Genomic DNA, 26,263 nt, shown 5'->3' with positions numbered 1-26,263 from the left:
ATTCCTTACCAATTTCCATTGACCTCTTGGCATTGTCAAAGACCCTTGGTGCAAACATCTCCAATTATCCTCAGTAAAGAAAACCAAGAATAAATGTAGGTTATATCATTGATCTCCATTGAATCCTAAGCATCATCCAAGTTCTCTTGCATAGCCATCTCCATTAATCCTTTAAAAAAAAAGAGATGATGTCATGCATATGAATTTATTAATATCCATTGATCCATTAGCATCATTTGAGACTCCTTGCATACCAATCTCCATTTTATCCTGTAAAAAAACATACATGTCACACACACACACACACACACACACACACACAGATGACATCACATCCATGCCTTGCTACAACACATCACATCAAATAGAGAGATCCTAATCAAAAGAAAATAGAACATTTAGTGTTATTAGGGAGGGAGGGAGAACGTTGTAGAGAGAGGAGTATCTTGTTAGTGTTGAGAAATAAAGCACATGATAAGTCATATCCTATGTATGCACAAATAAAGTAGGGATTGTGTGTGAAGAGTCCTAAAAGGTCAAAAGGTATCTATCACTTTAGAAGATACTTGTGCAATATAATAGTTGAGAATGAAGGATGAAGGAAAAAACCCTTTGAGCCTCCATATCTCTCGCCATTCCTCCTTTCATTGCATATCCTTTTCTATTCTTATCAATTGGTATCAAAACAAGAGTGAAGGATCAAAAGGTTGGATCGAGAGTGTGTCGAATCGAGGTTTACATCTGGATGAATGCTTGCTATTTGCCATTCAATTAGGCACTAATCTTCGACTAATCCACTTGAAACAAATACATCTGATTGTAGAGCCATTGGGGTTTGAATATTGGGCATTGGTGTTTACTTTTGAATGTATTTGGAAGCCAAAGGAGGCTGGAAATGATGTATGGCAACAAGGCCAATGGGTTTTTAGGTTCCAATTTGCTCATATTTTGATCGTCAAAAGTAAAGGAGTTGCTTAAGCTTAGACCTAGCTTAATCAAGGAGCTTGCTTGTGAAGAAAAAGCTCAGGTTTAGCTTTTGAGCAGCATAGGGCTTGCTCGATAAGAAGAAATAGGGGGTTTAGCTCATAGAGTAGAGAAGAGAGAGTTTGTTTTTTAATTGCTTAACCATTGCTCATAGAAGATAGAGCTTAAAGCTCTAATTGTTGTAGATATTGCATGAGAATGTCAGCTTTAGGTTCATGACTGCAAGGTCAAACATTATCCATAAGGTTTAACTCAAAGCTTATATTAAACTAATGCTTTAAAAATTTTGATTCAGACTCTCGCTTTCATGCTGAGTTGTAACTAGTTTAGATTAGATGTTTTCACACTTGGAGATCTTTGAAGTAGCTATTTGGAAGATTGTGTTCACATTGTCAAAGGATTGAACTAGTTTTTTTGTGAAATTGGTGCACAACTGGATTGTTAACACTACTAAGAGTGAACTAGCTTGGTCTAAGGCTTAAAGAGTGATTTTATGCCATCTTTGGGTGCCAATTTGAAATGGAAAAATGTTAGGAAATTTCCATGAAAATTATTGTGGGTGGAGCTTTTCTAGGAATTCATTGTTGGTATGAAAAAATTTGTATAAAACAGTAGGGAAATTGATCGATTTTAGACCTGTGTTTTGATGCTTTTTGGGTCATATGGGCACCGTTTGAGCCACATTTTCACTGGTTTTTTTTAAGCAACCAATGTTTGACATATGGGCATGATGCATGGGTACATCTAATAGTAGTTGGACACATGTTTTTGACACTAATTGCTATGAAACTCAATTTATATGTATTTTATTAGGGATTTTGAATGCTTTATTGTCTTGATTTTGATTGATTGATGCTCAGTTTTTTTCACATGCTTGGATATTTATTTGACACACTATATATACCTAGTCTAACACTGAATTTGTAGCCATCATAATGGTGCAAAGTGCATAGATTATGCAAATTGTGGGTGACAATTTGACGAGGGACAACTATAGTATACGAGCATGCCATATGGAGAATTTCTTGAAGGGAAGAGGTCTTTGGGACCTTGTTGTAGGTGAATATGCATATCCAAAATTACCTGATGAGCCCCACTGAATATTAAAAAAAGGCATACAAGGATTGGAATGGCAAAAATGGGAAAGTCTTGCATTGGATATCTATATGTATATCGGAGACATTGATTTCGCACATTAAAGAGGCAAATACTTGCAAAGATGCTTAGAAAGTCATTAAAAATATGTATGGAACATGTATAGAGGCTACGAAAATATAGGTAAAGCAAAGAGTGCATGATTCATGGCAAGGAAATAGAAGCATCAACGATTATGTGGCAAAAATAAAATAGACTGTAGAAGATCTTGCTTTAATAATTGCACCAATTGATGATGATGATTTTGTATCTGTCACTCTAAATGGACTTTGACTAGCATACAAGTCCCTTGATACCTCCATTTCTGCAAGGGGAGGCTCTATTCTTGATTGAGTTAATTGCTTCGCTTCTTACGAAAGCGATCAAGTTGGGTCTCAATGCATCTAGCGATGGAAAGAATACGAACCACGATAGTGTGCTTTATCATCAACAAAGCTGTGGTAGCTCATCTAGAGTCAGAGGATCATCTTATGGTCATGGAGACACCTTTGAATGAGGTTGTAGTACCTTTGGATGTGGTGATTTTATGCCTAGGGGAAGGGGGAGATCCTACTCTAAAGATAGAGGACGCTCTAGTCCACAAAGATACGGTGCATGCTATTATTGTGGGTAGTTTGGTCACTTTGAGAGAGTGTGCTTTCATAAACAAAATGTTATGTTTAGGGATTGATGAAGGATACAGTTTGGGCACTATGGAGGTAGACATAGTGGTGGTGGCTATGGTTCAAGAGGTGGTTTATCACCTAGAGGTCATTTCTTTGCCATGGAGCATGTACTTGGCAATATGACACACCCTCCTAGAAAGGATGGTTAGTTTTTAGATTTAGGTGCTATAAACCATATAACTCACCATGCAAAATGGTTCGATAGAAAGTAGTAAATCCAAATTGAAGAGTATGTGGCTATATATAGGAGATGACACATTGCATAAGATAACTCATATTGAGAGTGTATCTTTGGTGATTAGAGATGGGATTGAAAATAAGCTTAAGGATGTCTTATATGTATCTATTATCCCTAAAATATTGGCTTTAGTTGGTTAAAGGGCTAATCAAGGATTGTAAGTAAGGTTCAACAAGTATGGTTGTTTCATTGAGGAGTTCAGAAATGGAAGACTTGGCAAACTTATTGCTTGTGGTTAAAAGACCCATCATTTAAAGCTCTATGTATGTTGAGACAAGGCATAGATAAGATAAAGATTTAGAACGATGACATATAAGGATTGGACATGTGAATTTACAAAAGCTTAGACCAATGTAGTCTAGACATGTGGTTCATGGACTTCTGTAGTTTGGGTATGTAAATAATGATCATATATGTGAGACTTGTCAATTTGGCAAGCGGTTTGAACTCCCATTTCCAAAGAGGGGGAAGAGTGAGCAGCTGTCATTTGGAAATGGTACATTTTGATAGTTGGGGTCCATGTCAAAATGTCTCTTTAAGTGGGAAACGTTGATTCTATATCACTCTCATTGATGAATTTAGCAAGATGACATGGGTGTAACACAAAAGTGAAGCATTTGAAAAGTTTTTGGAGTTTAAGTCTATGGCAAAAAAGCAAATTGGGGGTCATCTAAAATGCTTCAGATTGAACAATGGTAAAGAATATATGTCAAATGAGTTGTCTTACTATTTGAGAGACCATGGGATCAAAAGACAAGCTACATGCATGTGTACATCGTAGCAAAAAAGGTGTGGCAGAAAGGAAGAATAGGATTATTGTAGATGTAGTAAGAGCAGTGATAAATCAAATGCATATACCCTTGTCTTGTTAGGCTAAGGCAATACATATTGTAATCCATATCATGAACAAGACACCTACAACTTTGATGCATCATATGTCTTGATATAAGAAGATGTATGGCAAGATACCTACAGTTGCATACCTTAGGATGTTTGGTTGTGTATGTTATGTACACGTCCTTGATGATTTGAGAAAGAAGATGGAACTAAAAGCTATAAAATGCATTTTTCTTGGGTATCCAGATGAGAATAAGGGCTAAGATGCTATAATCCTATCACTAAAGAGGTTCACATAAGTAGGGATGTAAGATCTAATGAGTATGAGTATTGGTATTCCTTGACACTGCAATTGACATGGATGTGTGTGAGAGCAGTGATGATGATGGATATACAAATAAAATTGTAGCAAATAATAGTCAAAGAAATAAGCATATTGAGGATATGTTTGGACCTAAAGACCATGAAGAAAGTAGTGGTCTTATAGTCCATGGAGTGGTAGCATGAGAAGTGCACAAAAGAGAGCAAAGATTGCACAATAGAAGAAGCCTATGGGTGAAAGTTTTGACGATGAGTCTATGGATGATGGGTTTGGCATACCACATGTAATAAGTTTAGGGATAAAGAATGTAGGAAAGTATGTTCCATCACATGCAATAATAGTTAAGACACTGTTAGATGCACTGTAGTTGAGGAGATCAGATAAAGTGAGGCATCTAGTGGATACATTGACATATAATGGCTTCATGAAAATGCATTATGCATATATGGTATTTTATGTTTAGCGTGTTGAGCCCACTTGTTTTGAAGAGGCAGTTAGAAACAAATATCGGAAGAATGCTATGGATGAAGAGATGGATGCACTGATGAAGAACAAGACATGGAAACTAGTTGAGTTGCCTTGTGACAAGAAGGCAACTGGTTTCAAATGGGTATACAAAGTCAAGTGCAAATCTAATGGTTCATTGGAGAGACACAAGGCAAGGTTATTTGCAAAAGGTTATGCTCAAACATGCGGTTTGGATTAAAGACCTTGGCTTATTGAGGTATTTTCTTTGCATTGAAGTGGTTGATACTTCACATAGAGTTTGGTTAGTGCAGAGACAATACTCAGTGGAGAGGCTAGAGAAGTATGGAATGACAAGATGTAAGCTAGTGGATACACCTTTGGATCAAAATATTAAGATGGTGGATGATGGTTAGTATGTGGAAGATGTCACTATGTTTAAGAAGATGGTTGGTAGCCTAATCTACCTAAACATTACTAGACTTGACTTGGGTCACTCAATGGGAGTCATTAGTCAATTTATGCAAAAACTATGCAAGTCACATTTGGATCGAGTGAGAAGAGTCTTGAGATATGTGAAAAAGACATTTAGCTTTGGCTTGTTTTATGAGAAAGGGATCAAGCCTACATTGTTTGGTTATACAGATGTAGACTGGGATGATAGGAGATCACTAGTGGCCATGCATTCTCGTTTGGTTTGGCCATGGTAAGTTAGAACAGCAAGAAGCAATCTAACACAGAAGCAGAGTATAGAGGTATTGCATTGGTAGCATGTGAGCAGACATGGCTGAGATTATTACTATTTGATATAGGGATAGAGATAAATGGTGGAGTTATCATGTATTGTGATAACATTAGCAACATCATGTCGGTGAAGAATCTAATCTATTATGCAAGGATGAAGCATATTGAAGCACGCTATCACTTCATCAGGGAGAAGGTCATAGATGGAGAGATAGACTTGGTACATGTCAAAACCAACGACCAAGTCGTAAACATCTTTACCAAAGCATTAGGTAAGGAGAAGTTTGAGTACTTTAGGAGTGCACTTGGGATATTATATTTGTAAACCCATTTTGAGCTTGAGAGGGAGTGTTGAGAAATAAAACATAGGATAAGTCATATCCTATGCATGCACAAATAAAGTAGAGATTGTGTGTGAAGAGTTCTGAAGGGTCAAAATGTATCTATAACGATACTTGTGTGGTGGATTAGTTGAGAATGAATGATAAAGAAGAACAAAAACTCTTGAGCCTCCATCGTCACTTAGTTCAAAAACGAGAGAGAGAGAGAGAGAGAGAGAGAGATCTATGGGTCTCTATGCACTTGCCATTGAAGCCATATTGAAATGCTGAAAGCTTTCTCTTATGGTTTTGAACATTGCGAGAAATTTAAAATTTAAAGATTTTAAATTCCAAGAAAATTGTACTTCTGCCATTCAACAATGTCAAGTTTGCATGTAGCCTCAAGAAACCATACAATAAGTAGTAGTATAGATAGATATAGATACATCAAGATTGAGATAAGATATACCGAGCATTATTAATTAAGAAAAATTAAAATAAATGCGGACGACTCACGAGTATAAACGTGAGAAAGTATTAATTTAATGGGACGACAAAGGTCGAGTGACGAGGGCGCACGTGCGGGTGTGTCCGTCACGCTCCCGCCTTCAAACCCGCGAAAAACAGCTGGTTGAATCGATCGAGCCATCGTCATTGAAAGCCTTCCTATTAGCATTCCCAAATGCTGTTGTTGCTGGGAAGGTCCTTCTTTCCCTCCGCTCACCAGGCCTTCTCTCCGCTCCGTCGACCGCACCGCCCGCCCGCCATGTCCGCCTCCCGCTCCGTCCACGACTTCCTCATGCAGGCCGCCCGCTCCAAGAAAGCCAATGGTCGCCCCCCCGCCTCCCACGTCTCCGCCGCCGCCGCAGCAGCAAAGAAAGAGAAAGACCAGCCAGGAGACACGCGGCAGACCGCAGCAGGGGCCGTAGGTATGGAGATCGATAAAGTGACAGAGACGGATGGCGCCATCGTCAAGACAGAAGAGAAATCTCTCTCACTGGCCGTGGTGGAGCCCTCCTTCAGCGATCGCCTGGCTCACCTCTCGAGGAAGCAGTACGATTTTCAGCCTGCCTCGGTCGCTTTCTGGAAGAGTGGCGAGCCTGTCCCCTTCTCATTCCTCGCACATGGCTTTGACAGTAAGTCTGCTGCAGAAATTCATGGACAATTGAGCTTAGAGCTCTCAAAGTTTACTCAGATAGTAGTGTTGCAATGGCTTGCATACGATGTAATGACAGTCCAGAGTTGGCAGTTGTGATTCGGTTTACAAATGCTTATAATTGTCGCCACTTGATGTCACCATATCATGTAATCCGTGGGCACTTCAATATAGGCCTATGCAGAAGTCATTAGTAGGCTTGATTATTTTGAACTCGTAAGTAGGCTCATGCACGAGTGCAAGTAACTCCTCATCGTAAGTTCACGCCTGTGTCTTATCCCCCTCCACTTTGCAGTTCTCATAAGCTATTGGGTGTGCTGCAAAACCCTTTGCCAGATCACATTTGTTTCACACTTATGATGCTTAAAACTTGAATGTCTTCTGCACTGTTCTGAGTTCCAAATTTTGTTGGAGGCTGTTGTAGTGATATCAGGTGAGTCAGGAAGGATTGTTATGACAGACATCCTTACAAATATTTTCCGAACGGTCATAGCCACAACACCAGCAGATTTGCTGCCAATTGTCTACCTTACTGCAAATAGAGTTGCACCAGCACATCATGGAGTAGAACTCGGGATTGGGGATGCTGCTGTTATAAAAACTATTGCCGAAACATTTGGGAAGAGTGAGGCTCAAGTCAAGAGTCAGCTGAAGGTATATATCATGAAGTGGTGCCCATTTTTTTCCCCTGCCCTGTTCAATGTTTGATAACTTATGCTATTGTAGGCATTGGGAGACTTGGGGCTTGTAGCAAAAGCTTGCCGAACGACACAGAGATTAATGAGGAAACCTGCTGCATTGACCTGTGTGAAAGTCCGCAATACTTTCAAGGAAATTGCCAAAGCAAGTAACTTCACATAAAACATGTAATTTGTTTACATGAAAACTTGTAAATTATGCAAAGCATTACATTTTGCGATAGAGGCTGCAGGTTGCAAGGTTTATGAACTGTGTTCACAGAAACTGCAAATCTGAATGGATTGAAATAATCTGTTGGACACGTTAATCATTGAAACCCTGGATTGACTCTTTTGGAAAGGCTGTGGAACTGAGTTGGCACATTGCGTCAGTGGTGGCTTTGTAGTATTTTGGTCGAAAATTTTCTAGTATTGATGTGATTAAAATCAATGCACTTTTGGATTCTTTTCAGGAAGCAGGGAAGAATTCTCAAGAAAATAGGAGAATCAAACTCAAGTCATTACTTGTTGCGGCTATGGATTGCGAGCCACTGTATCTTATCCGTATTGCACAGGTTTTTATAAGCTTATAAGCTTCACATATATGGCCTGTAAGAGCTGAGAGGAATGGGAAATGAGAGTGGCAACTTTAAATGCTAAATGGTACGTATAAGACTTAAGGCCTCATTCTGAGTCTGATAACTGATGCACTACCACTGCATCAGGGGAATTTGCGGATTGGTCTTGCAGAACAAACTGTTCTAGCTGCATTGGCACATGCAACTGTCCTTTCTGAAGAACCTCCTGTGCCAGCTGCTCAGCTTCCTGGACGTATGGAGGAGGTAAGAGTTGCTAGCTATACATTACTTGCAGGATGTTTGACACTGATATTGAGTTTACTTAGATCATCTATTGTGTCGAATGGCCAGGCTGCACAAATAATGAAGCAGACATATTCTGTCCTACCTGATTTTGATAAGATAGTGCCAGCACTTCTGGATGTTGGTATTCAGAAGTTGAGTACAGTTTGCCATTTTACCCCGGGTGTGCCAGTTGGGCCTATGCTGGCAAAGGCAACGAAAAGTTTTTCAGAAATTCTTGATAAATTTCAAGATGTGGTCTTTACATGCGAGTATAAGTATGATGGAGAACGGGCACAAGTAAACTTCTGTTTCATGATGCTTCATCCTTTTGCAATCATGTGATCGAAAGACAAATATCTCATGCTGAGCACCTTTTTCAGATTCACTATTTAGAGGATGGTTCAGTCGAGATATACAGTAGAAATGCAGAGTGTACCACAGGAAAATTTCCAGATGTGTCGAGTGCAGTAGTCAAGTAAGAACTTTCATAAGGCACCAGTAAAGAGCTTTTCACAGTTTTTGTAGATGATAATTTACTTTCAAACTTTCAAGATTAATTCAATTTGTCAAAAAGGCATGGCTTTAAGCTTGTGACACATAATGTCTTTTCTAAGCTTGTGATGTTTTATAGCTTACTTTGGATACTTGATGAGGTGTTTTTCTTAAAAGCTAATCATGCTGGCCCGTGGAAAATGTGACATGGTGTTGTCACTACTTATGGATCTTAGGGGAGAGATTTTTTAAAGAAACTAGTGTCATTATTTCATGAGCACAAGAAGGCCATAATTGTCAAAGTAAGGATTATTCTGAACAAGTGACAAAAAATAGTCTTCTATGTGAGAGTTTGCATAGCACCAACTTTGTTGCTACCATAGAGAAATAACTTTAATGAGGATTAAAAAAACTGTAGGCAAAATCTAGAAGCACCTGTGCCGAGCATCCAAAGGGCAACTTGAGTGCTCAGCAAGTGCTTCTAGATTTGATGAGTACCACCTCTGAGGAACTTGGATGAGCTATAGATCTTCCTATGTTATCTAGGTTTTATTGTAGATTCATTGGGAATAGTGTCAAAATAGTTGTTCCGATAACCGAGCAGCTTAAAGAAAAGGGAAACACTTCAATGGGGAAAAGCTTAAAATGGAAGTTTTTGTAAAAGCTAGAGGTAGCTATTGCTATAGCTCCAACCTTAAAATGTAGTGGATTGCAATAAACTTTTTGTGGTTGAAAGTGATGCAAGTAATTTTGTTATAGGTGTGGTTTGTTATAAGAAGGTCACCCAATAGCTTTTGAGAGCAAGAAACTTGACCATGCACAATAGAATTATTCTATTTATGGGAGAGAGTTGTACATAGTAGTATGTGCTTTGAAAAAAGTAGCAGAGCTATTCGTATGTTCTCAAAGTGATGATTGTCTTTGATCCAATAAACATGAAGTGGCTTGTAAGGCAAGATGGGCAAAACTCCTTTGAGGAAAATTTGATGTGGAGATTCCCTTAGTAAAAATGCCCATGATAAATGAATTGAGTTTTATTCGGTTCACTTTTGATTTGTGTGAATCCATTAAGGCAAAGTGTGAGTTCTTGCATTTTCTAAAGTTTGGGAGACTATTGGAAGAGGGGATCCAAACGAAAGGGCCTTCACCCAAGAAGAAACATCATATGATGTTCAAGAGGAATTCAAGTGGAAGAACTATCCCATAGATGATTGCTATTTGCTCAAAAAAGGTAAGTATGTGCCTCAAAAGAGTGAGAATTTGGCACCAGATACTTGTGAATGTTTGATGTAATGATAAATTTAATGCAAGACTCTAGGGAGTTAACAAGACTTGTTAAAAGGGAGTTTTATCAACTTGCAATGTATAAGAATGTCCTTAATTACGTAATTGTTTGTAATGGAGCCATATCAATAGGGCTAAAAGATTAAAGCTGGGAGTTCTCCACCCTTTTTGGAATTCCTTAAGACGTAGAATGGACGGAACTTTGTGTGGGCAATTGTGGATAGATGGACCAAAATTTTTAGGTTTGTTCCAACTTCATTTGATGTTAAAACTCCAAAAGCAGCTAGATTGTTTCTCAAGAACCTACACCGATTGCATGGCCTACCAAAAAATATTGTTTTGGGTTGGGATAGAGAGTATGTCACTTTTTAGGGCCATGTCTAGGAAGAAGGATGACGGATAATCAGCAAACGAAGAGGGTTTAGATAACCAAAGTTTTCTTAGAAGATAGAAGGATGACGGATAATCAGCAAACGAAGAAGGTTTAGATAACCAAAGTTTTCTTAGAAGACAGAAAGTGAAATGCTAAAATTTGCACAAAGTAGCCTTAGGAAAGCACATCATAGAGCCAGAGCCTATGTTGACCCACACATAAGATCTCGTGTTTGAGAAAGAAAAGCAAATATATCTAAGGGTGCCTCAACAATTTGAAACCATGAAAATCGGGTAATGTCCAAAGCTATCTCCTAGGTATTGTGATCCATTCACAATACTCGAGAAGATAGGTGAAATCACGTACAAGCTTCAAGTTCTTGCCACAAGTAAGATACATCTAGTTCTTCATGTAAGTAAGCTGAACAAAAAGCTAGGTGAATTTAATGATCTTGTCTCAAGAGATGAGATTTTGGAATTCTTTCAAAAGGAATCCCTTCCACATGAGCTTGAAAGAAATTTAGGCATTCATTGTAGATAAACTAGGAATATTGTTTATCGAGAGTGTTTGGTAAATGGAAGGAGTGTTTAGAAGAGAGTTCAACATGGAGGCATCTAAGCATTGTTCAAAAATGGTTTCCCACTTTGTAGTCAAACCTTCCTAGTTTTATTTTTCAAGCATGAAAATCCTAAACACTTCAGTGTGGAGGTTGGAAATCGGTAAATGTAGGTCATCGAGATTGTAGGCAGCAAGGTGAGAGTTGACGAAGTTGTGTCGAATGCTGAATGGGCTTGCATTGATGAAAACACCAGTTGGTTGATATGTAGCAGATGGGTAAATAGCAAGGTGCCTTGTAGAACCTGAAATGCAACTGTTTAGGGTTGTAAGAGCAATCACTAACAGCTAGAAACAGTGAGTGGCAATAATGGATAGGCGGGGTTTGATGATGATGTAGCAGCAATTTGTAAAGGTTGGATCTCCACTCGAGGAGGTGTTGAATGTGGAAACTTGTAAAACAAGAATGGGTTGAATGGTGAACATTAGCGAGCTTGTCTATTTATGTGAAAGGATCTTTCCAAATTAGGGTTTTGGTTATGGGACACAAACTCTTTGGGACTGCATACTGTTTAATGAAACTTTTGGTAAGGGGCTATTTTAAAGAGCTAATCAATATGTAATGCTTTTTTAGCTCAAAACGTGGCCTCCCTCCTCCTCCCCCTCCCCCCCCCCCCCCCATCCCCAACAAAAGCCCAAAATTGGAGCCGAGAAGATGTAAGAAAAGCTCAAGCCCATGTTTACCCCAAAGTAGCGAGGGCATTGAACAAAGGGTGCATATCAGTTGCCCAATGGCCTATCAAGATTACATAGGTAGTGGTTATCTTACCAAGTGAACCTAAGTGATCACCTTAGAGAGGCCAAGGCTTTGGACAAAGGGTGCTCGTTGGTTGCCTAGTGGCCTACTAGGACTTGCAAAAAGAGATGGAACCAAATTGAATATTTCTTTTTTTCCTCTTTTGTGGGGAGAATAAATGGTTTGTGGTCTGTTAAGTAAATGTGTCTCGTGCGAAGAATTAAAATTTAAAAAGGATGGTTAGATCCACCGCATTACAAAACAAACAAGCTATCTTGACCAGTCAAGGGTATCGATGGTGAGGGAAGAGGTGAAGACGTAAGGAAGGTGTTGTGGTAAGGTGGTAGAAAGAACTATTGGTGGAAACAACTCAGGATTCACTTAGGAGTGCTCGGCACAATGAGATGCAAAGAGTAATGCTACATGATGAGAATGCGCATGTAGCAAGGTGCCACTTAGTCTCATGGGGAAATTGTTCACTTGCCTAAGTGTCCTTTTACAAAGATGATTCTAATCATGCAATGAAAAGGTGAGGTGCAAAAGGGAAGGTACAAAAGGAAAGGGAGGATATTGTTGAGGATAAAGATGATTCTAATCATACAATGAAAAGGGGAGGTACAAAAGGGAAGGGAGGTCATTGTTGAGGATAAATATCAAAAGTTATTGTAATACCCCTCTCCCCCCCCTTTCAAAAGCCGTCGCCGAACAGGTGGCAAGGGGAAGGAGGTTGATGAGAAAGCCGAGGCGGGAGGAACAAACGACGTCGACGAGGGAGGGGTAAGTCAACGTGGAAGATGATGTGGCGAGAAGGCGTCGAGGGGAGCCATCGATAATGACAAGGATGGAGTGGAGTTAACGACGACTATGCCAAGGGCACGGCCCATCACCCCCCTAATAATAAACCCCTTCTCCTTATTATATAAACCTCCCCCCTCTTAAGCGGGTAGGGAGGCCACCTTATCCACCCCCCTTGAGCGAAGGAGGGCCTTACCACCTCTTGCCCCCTTGGCTGCCGTGGGAGAGAGAGAGAGAAGAAGAAGGAGAGAGAGAGAGAGAGAGAGAGAGAGAGAGAGAGAGAGAGAGAGAGAGAGAGAGAGAGAGAGAGAGAGAGAGAGAGAGATTCTTTCCCTTCCCCTTTGAAGAGGGTGGCCACACGCATCTCTTTTCCCCTCGTAGCCGCAAACCTATACCTGTCTCGTGGGATTTGTTAGAGGTAGTCATCCCCTGGACAGGCTGTGTGAGGGTTTTTGCACAGTTAGGGTTTGGTACAACATGTTTTCTCGGGTAGGCAGAGGACACGTTAGCAATAGGTAGTATAGTGCCACGTTAGAAGCTGCAATCGGACAGTGCAGGCTGCGGACTGTTTTATCATTATTTTATTCAGTTGGCTGCATTTACTGCAGCTGATGTGGTGCATGCATTTTTTATTTTATGGCTATAAATAGCCAGTTGGTGGCATACTTAGTCATTCATTCAGGTTCTGATCTTGAGATCTGTTGGCTGAGACAGACTGTGCTCGGACGAAAGATCGAGGTCATCAAGTTGGAGACACACATATATTTTCTCTGTCCCCGTGTATATTTCTGCACTCTTATATAACATACTACACTACAGATTTTTTGTGTTTACATTGTTTCCTTCTCTCTCTCTCTCTCTCTCTCTCTCTCTCTTCACTCACTCTTAGTCTTTGTCCTATGCTTTTGCATCGCCGCACTCTGACATGGTATCAAAGCAGTGAAGACAGACAGACTGAGCGTTGAACCTATCTCAAGAGGAGATTTCAGCGCGACACAAGGCTGCGTTTCCAAGATTCGAGGGCAGGCGGGAGGGCTGCGCATCAGTTCAAGGCTGAAGCGAGCGTGGGCGTGCGGGAAAGGAGTTAACTAGTGAATTTGTTGCAGGTTATTGCTGTTCGAAGGGAAGGAAGGCTGCGTTTTAGGCCTTCCATTGCAGATTTTACCTTTTCATTGCCTCCGGCGGGTGAAGAAGGTTTGGGCAGCGGAGGAACCAGCCCTAACAAGCTGTGTTTACATAGTCAAAGGGGGATTGATTTTGCGTTTGTGCAGGCATTGTAGGTGAACATGTCTACAAAGGCTGATTTGGAGTTCCAGACGATCATGGACAGGAAGGTGCTTGTCCTATCGACGCTTCCATTGGATCATAAGCTTGATGGTGACAATTACCGCGTTTGGCGGGTAATGATGTTGGGCATACTAGAGTCTTATGATCTGGAGGAGCTTGTGTTGGAGGAGATTAATTGGCCCTCGGTGCTAGATGAGTCCAAACCCTCTTCCAGTGCTTGTGCGGAGTTGACCAAGGCCCAGTCTCATTGGGACAAACTGAATGCCAGGATTCGTTCTTTTCTTTTTCTGTCTTGCACTACAACCATGATAGCTCACATCGAGCACTTGATAGTGGCTCAAGAGATATGGCTGGAGCTCGACCAGATGTACAACTGGATGACCCTGATGAAGAGGGTTTCTTTGAAGGTGCAGATACAGACCTTGTATGTGAATAAGTCTTTTTTGCTTTGGAAACACATCAACAAGCTTCGGTAGCTTCAGATGCAAGTTCAAACTGCGGGAAGCCTATTTCCTCCAAAGACATGGTGATCACTTTACTGTCCCAGTTGCCGCCATGATTCGGTATCTTTTATTGCGCTCTTATTGCATCAGGGCGGGAGTCGACTCTTCTGTGGGAAGAGTTGATTCCTATGGTCTTGGACCAAGAGGAACAGTTAAAGGGACAGAATGCTTCCAAATCGGAGGCTTTGGTTGGTCAAGCCTCTCAGAAGAAGGGGAAGGAGCATAAGAAGGAGGACAACAAATCTAAGAAGGACAAGGAGAAGGAATGGACTTGCCATATTTGTGGTGAGACCGATCATTGGAAAAAGGATTGCCCCGACAAAGACAAGGACATCAAGAAGGACACAAAGGATTTTGGAGCGGTGGCTGCACCCTCATCAGTTGCTTTTCTACACTTAGCGGTCATTGAGGACTCTACACCGAAGACTTTTGATGCTACGATGACAGCCTCCCAGGCTCGAGAGTGGATCGTGGACAGTGGTGCCTCATGGCACATGACTCCTTCTCTTGTTGGTGTTGTCCATTTGCAACCTTCGTGTGGGCAGATTCTCATTGGAGACAGCTCTTCTGTGTCTATTGCTGTGAGGGGTGAGATGCAGCTTATTCCAAATGGATATGGTGGTATCCACTCTTCCGAGGTGTTGCATGTGTCAAGCTTGGGGTATCACTTGCTTTCGGTCCATAATATTTGTTCTCTTGGTCTCTTGGTGAAGTTTGACAGTGATACTGTTGGAGTCCTTGATCGTGGATGGAGGAAGGTTCTCTCTGCAGGGTATGAGGAGAATGACATCTACAAATTGAAGTCCTCTACAGCTCTTACCTCTCTTCTTCTTACCTCTCAGACACGGTTTGAGCTATGGCATGCTTGGTTTGGCCACTTGAACTGTGAGTACCTTTGGAAGGCGTTGGGAGGATTGTTTATCCGAGGTTTGCCGGACATAGTGGTGAGCTATCAGTCATGTGTCACCTGCATTCATGGAAAATTGCATTGGGATGCAATTTCCAACACAGCTTCGAGGTCTACTTCACCTATGGAGCTTGTATCTACAGGTCTTTGTGGCCCGATGGGGACCGAGTTCTTGAAAGGGAGCTTGTACTTCATGTTGATCGTAGATGACTACAACAGGATGACATTGGCCTATTTCTTGACTTTGAAGTCAGAGGCTCTCACTTCAAGGATCAACTTTTTATTGAGAACCGATCTGGCCGGCGACTGAAGACCTTGCGTTCAGACAAGGGCGGTGAATTTATGTTTAATGAGTTTACTCGTTTTTGTGTAGATAGGGGCATTCACAAGGAGTTTGCTAATACCAACACTCCTAAAGAGAATAGCATTTTGGAGCTGAAGAACCGAAGTGTGATCGAGATGGTGCGCACCATAATGGAGCACCGACAGACACCTCAGTTTCTGTGGGCCGAGGCAGTGGCTACTGCAGTTCACGTCCTCAATTGATCTCCCACTTCAGTCATTGATAAGATGACACCTTTTGAGGCTTTAGGACTAAGCATGATGCCTTTTATTTCAGGATCTTTGGGTGTGGCACCTATGTGCACATCTCGAAGACGCAACGTGACAAGTTTGAGGCGACTTCTTGACAATAGGTTTTTGTTGGCTACAGCTCCCAGTCCCAAGGTTATCGTCTGTTTGGTCCTGTCGAGTGGGATGTCTACACCAGCCGAGATGTGCAGTTCGTGGAAGTTCCGGCCACTGAGAAGGGGTGAGGAGCACCCCGTCCTTGGAGATCTTCTCTTCCACCGGCTATCCACGAGGAGCTTCCGCCGGTCGATGTACTCGAGTCTTCAGTAGATGGAGAGCGACAGGGAGAGGCTTGTTCTCCTCCTCGTTGGGACCGTGACACACTCTGAGATTCAGGGATCGAGGGGGTCTTCCCAGGATGGAACGTGGAGGTCATGGAGGAATCAGGCACATTCTTCGGAGCTTGTTTGTGCTAACTATTGTTTGATGACACGTGCTATGTAGGATCAACTTCAGCGAAGGAGGCTTTGTAGTCTGATCATTGGCGGCAGGCTATGGAAGCTGAGTTGGAGGCTATTGAGAGGAATGGCACTTGGTCTCTTGTGCCTTGTCCCTCTCACAAGGAGGTGATTGGCGTCAAGTGGGTCTTCAAGACCAAGTATCTTAGCGATGGTTCTTTGGACAAGCACAAGGCTCCCCGTGTTGCTAAAGGTTTTGCGCAATGCCTAGGCATTGATTTTCATGATACTTTTGTCCCCGTTGCTTGTAAGGCGACTATTCGCACTGTTTTTGCCTTGGCTGGCCTCTACTTGCCACGTCCCTTGGCCTATGGGCACCACGTGGTATTGCCTTGTCACTTGTTACTCCCTACTCTACCTTCAGCTCCACCCTCTCCTACCTGTGAAGCCACTCTAGCCCGCATGCCTAGTCATTATCCCACATGCCACACCTCCTCCTACCTATCTCTCTGACCTATCTTTAGCTCCACCCTCTCCAGCTTGTGAAGCCACTCTAGCCCACACACCTAGTCATTGCCCCACTTGGACACATCCTTCTCCCTATCTCTCTTCGCATCCTCAATCACCTAGCTGGCTGTCCACCACCTTAGTTCTCCTAGCACAACACTACAACTCTACCATTCTCTCCAATCACTTTGATCGTAACCACCCCTTTGCCAACCCTACCTCTAGTCCCTCCCACCACATATTGTTACTTGTTGTAGGATTGATCCTTGGTGGTTGGAAATCATATGAGCAGCCTCTTCTTGCTCTCTAACAACCTCCTCTCTCACAATGGCTAGAATAGGCTTCATTAGCCTCTAAAAACGTTTTTTCCACTTGCATGGGTAAGTTTTGCTAAGTGGTAGCCTTCTAATCCCATTTTTCAGCATTATCTAGCTTATTAAATTAATTTTTAGAATATTAATTTTAAAAATTAATGTAAAAATTATTATAGTTCTCAAATAATTAATTTCACCAAAAACCAATAATTAAATTGACTAGGCCAATTGGTCTTCCAAGTATTCTTGAATAGTTATTGACCCTTAGATTGACATTAATTAATTAATTAATACCTAGTCTCTAATGTCACCAGTGATATTAGTGGCCAATAAATTGGTCTAGGCCCAACTCTGACACCGGGTACCACCTAGTATGTGTTAGGCATAACTTATTACAACTTTTGCCTTTGACACTCATTGCATTCTTGGGGTCCTTTGCCTGTTATCATGAAATAACTGCCATGTGTATCACATGCGCTATATAACCTTGCACATTTGATTAATATCTTAATCAAATGTTATTGGCAAGATTAGAGCATCTCAAAATTTCACGTCCTTGTTATAGACCATTTCTTTGAAATCCTTGCAATCATCCTCGATTGCATTGCATTGTGCCAAAGGAAAAGCCTATTGTACTAGAATTTCCATAAGGCATCATAGTTATAACATTGGCCATTGTTGTCCAACCATGCTATATGCCCCAAACTTGCTGAAAATTTCTAGCTAGTATATACACAACATAAAATTGAAAACTAGTCGAGAATATTGCTAGAAACCCATTGGATGCATCCATAACTCATGTTTCTTAACAATTTAGACTTTAGAACCACAATAAAGCGTATTATGAGCATAAACTGATCACTTTCTAATCTGAGAACTGATTGCAAATGTAATCATAAACTAATCACAAAGTGATTTAAAAAACAGATCAGTAACTAATGCAAAAAACTGATGCAAAATTGATCTCAAATTGACCATAGACGGCTCTCAAACTAATCAAAAACTAAGTTGAAACTCATGAGAATTTTTGTCTCGAAATTGAGGCAATATTCATGCCAAATTGATCATAAGTTGACATGAAAAGGCCTTGACAAACTGACATGAAAGGCATTGTGTATCCGCCAATGTGGAGGTAATTTCAGTTGATATGTCATATCACTGATCTTCTTGAACACTTGGAAAGGCCCATAGTATCTCATACTCACCTTTGGATACAATATTTCTCTTCCTTTTATCTTTTTGAGGCTAGTCTTTTTAAAATGCAGCAATACATAATCGCCCTTTGCAAATTGCAAAGCATGTTTGTGACGATCAGTTGTTCTCTTTTGCTTTTCGTGTGATCTCTGAAGTGAGGTCAAAGGATCTCAGCTGTACTCTATCCATTTGCAGTAAAAGTTGAAGAAATATTACAAGGGGCTCCAATTTTGGGGCCAACAAGGTGTTGAATGTCCAAGATTAAAGTGAGAATATTTACATTTTTAATTTATATGGATTTTATGCTTGTTATAATTAGTGTTAAATTAGGTTATTTACCACCCTATCCAAGGAGGAAGGTTGATCATGGGCATCACATTGCTAAACAACCTTGCACATTTGATTAATATCTTAATCAAATGTTATTGGCAAGATTAGAGCATCTCAAAATTTCATGTCCTCGTGACACACTCAGTTGGGGATGATGTGATTTTGGGTGTGGGTCTAAGACCCTTGGCCTTTGAGTGACAATTGTCATTTACATGGCCTAGGTCCAGTTTCTGGTAAGATGTACAAAACCTATTCTTTTTAGGCAAGTACCAAGAGGGTCTTTGTGGGGGTATAATTGTACCTCTTTTCTTTTCCTTCAAAAAGAAGGAGATTGACTATTGGTATTGGAAGGTGGTTTGTGTTTAGGGATAATTGGAAAAGGTAGAACTGGATCAAAATGTGGAGGTGGTTTCTTTCCAGTCGTTGTTTCCTTCAGAGAAGGAAGCGACTCATCAACACAAGATAGGTATTCATGCTTTTGAGCAATTGAGGAGGGCGGTATAGTATGCAAGAGGGGGATTCCCCATGCAAGGCCAGAGGTTAGAGAGTAATGCACTTGCTGTGAGTGCACAACGGAAGAAGAAACATGGGCACAAAGAGAGAGAGAGAGAAAGTAGAAAGTGAAGGGAGAAAATCTGCATTGATTGAGATGAATGCTGAATACAAAGTTGTGGATTGATAAGTCCTTGTATGCAGCCTGGAGCATCAGTGAGGGCACCGGATCAGGTTGGAAATAGTGGTAGCACGGAGAGTGTGCTGAAATCTGCAAGACAATGTTTGGGACTGATGGGGGGGATTGCTATATATAGCCCCCTAGCCTCAAAACTGGCCGACTTGGCCTAAAATTGGCCGATTGTCCCATAATGCCCGACCCGCCCATAAAATGGGCCAACTGCCTACACCCAGGAGCTGACCAATTGGCCAAGATAGGCTAACGCCCCCTCTCAGATCTTGGGAGAGTTTGAAGACCTAACTCTGCATGTGATGAAGCAAAGAAGCTTGAGACAAAGGCTTCGTGAGCCGTGGGATAGTAGGCCACCGCCAGCTTTGAATCCACAATCCGCTCTCGAACATAGTGGTAGTGAAGCTCAATGTGCTTTGTGCGAGCATGAAACACCGGGTTCTTTGCCAGAGCAAGAGCACTTTGGTTGTCCATGCGCAGCTCTGTAGGTCTTGTTTGTGGGAAGTTAATCTCGGCCATCATACGACGGAGCCAAACTGCCTCCATAGCAGTCGAACATAAGGCTTGATACTTAGTCTTTGTAGAAGAAAGTGCCACACTAGGCTACTTCTTGCTGCTCCAAGAGACAACATTGGATCCAAGGGTGAAAGCATAACCTTTAGTGGATCGTTGGGAATCCACATCACCTGCCCAATCAAAATCACTCCATCCAGAAAGAGTGGTCCCATCTCCATACATGATCCCATAGGATAGAGTCCCCTGCAAATACCGAAGGACATGCAAAGCTACCCTCTAGTGATCCTGTGTAGGAGTCTTCATGAAAGAAGACAACAGAGCCACCACAAAAGAGATATTTGGCGGAGTGTGAATAAGCCAGATAAGTGAGCCAACAAGACATTGTAACGGGTGGGATCAGTAAGGGGAACTCCATTTGCCAAAATCTTGGACTTTGGGTCCATGGGGCATGAAAGAGGCCAACATGCGGCCATACCAAACTTCGAAAGAAGCTCGGAGATGTACTTGTGTTATGAGACAAAGATGCCTTGTGCCATCTAATAGATTTCCAATCCAAGAAAGAAGTGAAGGATCTCGAGATCAGTCATGTCAAACTCTTGCTATAGAATAGACCGAGTGTGCTCCAACCTGCTGAGTGTCACTTCCTGTAATAATAAGATCATCCACATACAAGATCAGCAAAACACGAAGGTCACCCACAACCTAGATGTAGAGGTTGGGTTCATGATCGGAGCGTTGAAAACCACTTTGTAGAAAGAAGTGGTCAATCCTCTGGTACCAAGCATGAGGAGCCTGTTGCAGGCCATAAAGGGCCTTCTGGAACCTGTAGACACAATTCTCCTTCCCCTGCACAAGAAAATGTGGAGGTTGTGAAACATAGATCTCCTCCTCAAGGACGCCATTCAAGAAGGCTGACTTGACGTCCATTTGGTAAACAGGCCGACAGCGGTGAGCTGCAAGAGCCAAAATAACTCGAATGGTGGACATCCGAGCAATAGGAGCAAAGGTCTCAAAGTAATCCAAACTTGCCCGCTGTGCAAAATCCTTGGCAACAAGCCTAGCTTTATACTTGTCCAAGGAACCATTTGCAAGATACTTGGTCTTAAAGACCCATTTCACACCTATCACCTTCCGTTTCGTGGGATGCGGTACAAGCTCCCAAGTTTGATTTCGCTCGATGGAATCGAGCTTTGCCTGCATAGCCTGTCGCCAAACATCTTGTGCAAGAGCCTCCTCAACTGTGGAAGGCTCGGAATCTTGAAGAATTTGTGACATAAGGGCATAGTTCACACAGAGTGAACTATTCCATTGGGCTTGTAATCGGGCTGATCTACGTGGACCTGTAGAAGAAGTAGCAAAGTGAGTGACACCTGAATCCTGCATGAGTTGGTGATACCTCAAAGGAATCCGAAGAGACTCTTGCTGTTGCGAGGGAGACCGAGTAGCCTCCGAAACTTGCAAAACACCTATTTGAGAAAGGGACTCCCTCTCACCAAGGGAAGGTAGATGCTCATTTCATGGCGGCTTCCCATCGGACGGTTGTGGATTCCTAGAAGATGCTTGAGGGGAGGCGGAAGGGGTGGAAGTACTCGATGAAGGAGTAATATCCGCCACAGGGGGATGGAAAGCTGAAGTAGAGGATATAGAGGAAGGAGGGGGGGAAACTGAAGGAGGGGTGCTAAGAGGCATCCTGGAAGGAAGAGAAGGGAGAGAAGGTGGGGGAGGGTCCGTCGATGACGAAGAAGCACCTGTAAGAGAACCATTAATTGGATCCTCGAAAGCTAAAGCCTCATTGAAGATCGCATCCTTGCTCACCTCAATCTTCCATGTCGTTGGGTCGTAGAGCCGATAGCCCTTCGTGGTCGTGCTACAGCCCATGAAGATAAGCCGTCTTGACTTAGAGTCGAGCTTCGTTTTCCTTTGCTTATTGTCCACATGGACAAAAAGTATCACATCCAAAGGAGAGAAGAAGTGATAGACTGAATGAATCAGCCGTGAGGAATGAATGAGAGAGTGGCTTATTAATAGGCATAGTTAGTCTAGGATGGTGCCTCTTTTGGGGGTTACAAACCCTAAACACAAACCCTAAACGCAAAATGCAGAAACGCAAAAACGCAAATTGCGGGTGAAGCGTTTATCAACAACTCCTCGTAAGCCCAAAAAGGGGAACAAGAGAAGAGTGAGGTGGAGGTGCAATGCTACATGCTGAAGAATACTCATGCAGTAGGTGCCACATAGACAGTGTCCCTTGTGGGGAAATTGTTCACTTGCCCAAGCGCCCTAGTACAAAGATGATGAAAACATGCAATGCATAGGAGGAATGTCGGACTTTGTGTGGTGCCGAGAACCATAAGGATATGCCCGCACTCGATCTCGGGAGGTGGCTCCATGCTGACCAAGTGACCAAGGCAAGAAGAGAAGAGGAGGAAGAAGATGTAGAGGATCCCTAAGATCTAAGATTTCCACTGGAAAGGGAACCTGCAGTAAAGAACGGTAGATAGAGTGAACTGGAGAACTTGGAGCTCAACGTTGGGAGAGAAGCCACTAGCTCCATGCATCCATGCTGGAAGGAATACGAAGGCCTCGTCAACAAGTTGCGGCTGAACCTCCGAGGTCCCGATCTAGGTGGTACTTGAAGATCCTTGTCAGAGGTGGTGCAGCAGTGGAAGCATAAACATGTGCTGAAATAAACTGCTGAACACAAGACAAAAGAAAAGAAAATGATAACACAATACAGATGAGAACTCAGATGTATGCTCGGGAAACGGAATCCATATACCAAGACACGAGACAGTACAGATACAATGTGAGTCACTGGTTGTGGAGGCACTGGCACTTGCTCCCTCTCTCCAAGAACTATCCAGTGATGAATGATTGTGGAGGAGGGAGGCTGACAATAAATAGGCCAAAATAAATGCCTAGAATATGATAGGTCTGCGAGCATTAAATGCTGGCCTACTGGTTACAAATAATGCCAATCCACAATAAACAATGGCAAATAAAATGCCTAAAATGTCTCTATGCCCAGCCTGCTGAACCACAAGTCTAGACTCAACCTCTGGCACTGGAGAGTTGTGAGGGATGACCGCATCATCACCACTAGAAAGCGGCTGTGGAAGGGGCCATGAAGCCCTTTCCACGATTCGAAGAAGAGGATCCCTTCCGCGCCTTGGACTTCGCCTTGGCCGGAGGATCAGAATCGAAATCTGAGGCAGATGATGACTCATCAGATGAGTCTGCATCCCGCTTCATCTTCTGCTCCTTTTTCTTCTTTGAAGCCACTAACTCTTTGCAGTCCTTCCTTAAATGATCCTTCTTGCCACAGTGGTAACACTCGGCCTTCAATGTCTTCGTCTTCGAACCCCTCTCTAAAGCTGCAAAAGCCTCACGGGAATCTCCATATAGCGTAGCATCAGTGGATGTGCATGGAGCAGCCATCTGTAAAGGATTTAGAAGAGAACTAGAGAAGAGAAGGGATTTGGAGGGGAAACACAGCCAAACCACGAGTGCAAAAAACAAGAGCTCACATACAGTATAACCCAAAATCTGATCAAAATAAGACAAGTTGTGGTAAGAAGTCTAAAAATCAATAAAAAACTGTCGAAAACAGTAAAAACGGCTTGATAATGTAAGCGCCCAACCAAGAGGAGAAGCGGGAAACATCAAAACAGGTTGAAATAGATGTGCAGGCTGTATGGATGCTGACATCAGCAAAAAACGGAGGCAAAACAGGGCGCTTGGTAGGAGCAGCAGTCGCTTGATCAGCACAAGGGAAAACAGTCTTAAAATCAGCAAGAAAACACAGCAGAAACACAAATCCTGAAATCTGATACCATGTCAGAGGTGGTGTAGTTGTGGAAGCATAAACATGTGCTGAAATAAATTGCTAAACACAAGACAAAAGAAAAGAAAATGATAACACAATACAGATGAGAACTTTGATATATGCTCAGGAAATGGAATCCATATACCAAGACATGAGACAATACAGATACAATGTGAGTCATCGGTTGTGGAGGCATTGGCACCTGCTCCCTCTCTCCAAGAACTGTCCAATGATGAATGATTGTGGAGGAGGGAGGCTGACAATAAATAGGCCAAAATAAATGCCTAAAATATGACAAGTCGGCCAGCATTAAATATTGGCCGACTGGCTGTAAATAATGCCAATCCACAATAAACAATGGCAAATAAAATGCCTAAAATGTCTTTGTGCCTAGCTTGTTGAACCACAAGTCTAGACTCAACCATGAGTTGACTAATCTGCTAACACTTGGGTATCAGTAGAAGAGATGATTGGTCGAAGACAGCCACCCCAAGAAAGTAGAGGATGGGTGAAGAACTTCATGTGGAGTAGGTTTCCCCTTTGAGGTGGGAGGTGGAGGGGACCCTGCTAAAGTCGAAGAAGAAGTAGATGTCCCCTCTGAGGGCAAAAGAAATAACATTCCTCTTTGAATTCCCCTCTAAAGTAGATAGGGAATCCAAAAACTCATGGATCATGGACTCCGAAATGTCTGATGATGAAGTGCCGACGGTTGTGTCGAAGAAGGTATCTGGGGTGTTGAAGAGCCCCAAGAGGTAGCTTCTCAAACCTGAGTAGTCGAGGGTGGGGAAGGGTGGGGCTCAGAATGAGCAAGAGGTGGACAATAGTCGATGCCTCTTAGTGGAGCGGACTGGGTAGTCGAAGAAGAGGAAGGAGTCGAGCAGCCATTGTCTCTCGAAGGAGCGGACTAATGAGGAGATGGTATCAAACAATCAGTATCTCTCAATGGAGCAGATTGCAGATCTGTAGGTCGTGGAAGCCACTGTACTTGAAAATAAGTGGGAGAAGATTGCCGCTGGCATTGTGACGATCTCCAGAAGGTTGTAGCGCCAATCGATCCTCCATGTGCTCGAAAGGACTTAGTGCGCATCGGATGCGTCTTATTGCCTTGAGCATAGTACTCTCATAGCCGATGTAGAACGATCTCTGTGGCCTAGAAGGAGAGGTGGCACAAGGAGTGGCTGGTGAAAGATGCATATACTTTGGGGGGGTGGAGAGCAAAGGTTGAAGTCGGCAAGCATCATTGGTGTGTCCGGTGATGCCACAATAGGAGCGTCCAATAGTTTGGTCATCTATTGGTAAAGAAGCCATGGATACCAATGTGCCTTGTTGAAGAAGGAAGAGGTCAGGCACCATGAACCACGAACCGCAATGTCCGCCTCAAGGGTTGTGAGGGCAGTGTGAAGCACGAACCGCAATGTCTGCCTCAAGGGGTGGAAGGGCAGTGGAAGGGTTGGAAGTGAGTTGCCAGTGGGAGGAGGATGCAACCAGTAGTAAGAGGTTGCAGCCAGTAGAAAAACGCAGGTGAGGAGAGAGAAATACTAAAAACGTAGGAAAAAACAGCAGCAGCAGTCAATATGTTGAAATCAGCTTGGAAGAGTGTGTGGTAGGCTGGAAACATGCACCGAACTGTTATGGACAGCAATGGCCAGCTTGGACCGCGATGTTCTCCGCGTCCGGGGCATGAGCAGCAAGTTGAAATACCTGAAATCTGCAAAAACGAGATTATTTTTTGAATGGAGAGTAATCAGCAACAGTTGCTTTGCTGTAAACAGTTGCAAACTGCAGGTGGAAGGCTGGAAACAGGCGCCATATTGTAGATAACAACAAGGAACAGCTGAGACTGCGATGCCCTCTGCGAAAGGGGTGTGGGCAGCAAGTTGGAAACACCTGAAACCTGCAAAAACGAGATCCGGTCTTTGCCTTCATTGGAGTGGAGAATCTTTAATGTTGTTTGAGCAGATCTAGCTCTGATACCATGTCAAAAGATGACGTACCAGCGAGACAGTAGGGTTTGCGGGGAGGAACACATAGTGAACTCAGCAAACATGGAGAGGAGAAGAGAAGAGAAGAGAGAAGAAACTCTTATGAATGGAATGATGAAGATCTGAATCATGGAGTGAATGTGATACAAGGGAACAAGGGTGTCGTAGCACAAGGAAGATGATGAAGACAGCCACGAACCACAAACCACAATGTCCTCCTGAAGGGGTGTGAGGGTAGTGGAGAGGTTGGAGAGAAGAAGTGACAGACTGAATGAATCAGCCGTGAGGAATGAATGAGAGAGTGGCTTATAAATAGGCATAGTTAGTCTAGGATGGCGCCCCTTTTGGGGGCTGCAAACCCTAAACACAAAAACACAAAAATGCAAACTGCGGGTAAAGGGTTTCTCAATAGCACCCACCTCTTTGAGACGCTCGTCATCCTCCAAGACAAGCGGGGGAAGTTCAT

The 26,263-nt window shown here is 42.6% G+C and overlaps 1 protein-coding gene across 4 annotated transcripts in view; it reads left to right on the top strand.

The window, feature by feature from the left end:
- The first annotated feature begins 6,375 nt into the window (after window positions 1-6,375).
- LIG1 (DNA ligase 1) overlaps window positions 6,376-26,263 on the top strand; it is a 54,332-nt gene continuing 34,444 nt past the window's right edge. For 3 of the 4 annotated variants that reach the window (XR_015691381.1, XR_015691382.1, XR_015691383.1), the window contains exons 1-7: window positions 6,376-6,866; window positions 7,311-7,540; window positions 7,613-7,729; window positions 8,037-8,138; window positions 8,289-8,405; window positions 8,493-8,723; window positions 8,807-8,901. Coding sequence is in view for 1 of the 4 variants with exons in the window: in XM_087681818.1 (XP_087537944.1) it covers window positions 6,413-6,866; window positions 7,311-7,540; window positions 7,613-7,729; window positions 8,037-8,138; window positions 8,289-8,405; window positions 8,493-8,723; window positions 8,807-8,901 (1,346 nt within the window). In the remaining 3 variants the exon portion in view is untranslated. The remainder of the gene's footprint in view (window positions 6,867-7,310; window positions 7,541-7,612; window positions 7,730-8,036; window positions 8,139-8,288; window positions 8,406-8,492; window positions 8,724-8,806; window positions 8,902-26,263) is intronic. The other variant, XM_087681818.1, reaches the window with a different exon arrangement.

Source organism: Lygodium microphyllum, chromosome 7 (assembly GCF_053477565.2).
Source record: "Lygodium microphyllum isolate KBCC chromosome 7, Lygodium_microphyllum_v1.1.10, whole genome shotgun sequence".
Classification (NCBI taxonomy): domain Eukaryota; kingdom Viridiplantae; phylum Streptophyta; class Polypodiopsida; order Schizaeales; family Lygodiaceae; genus Lygodium; species Lygodium microphyllum.
This window is presented reverse-complemented; position numbering and strand designations above follow the sequence as displayed.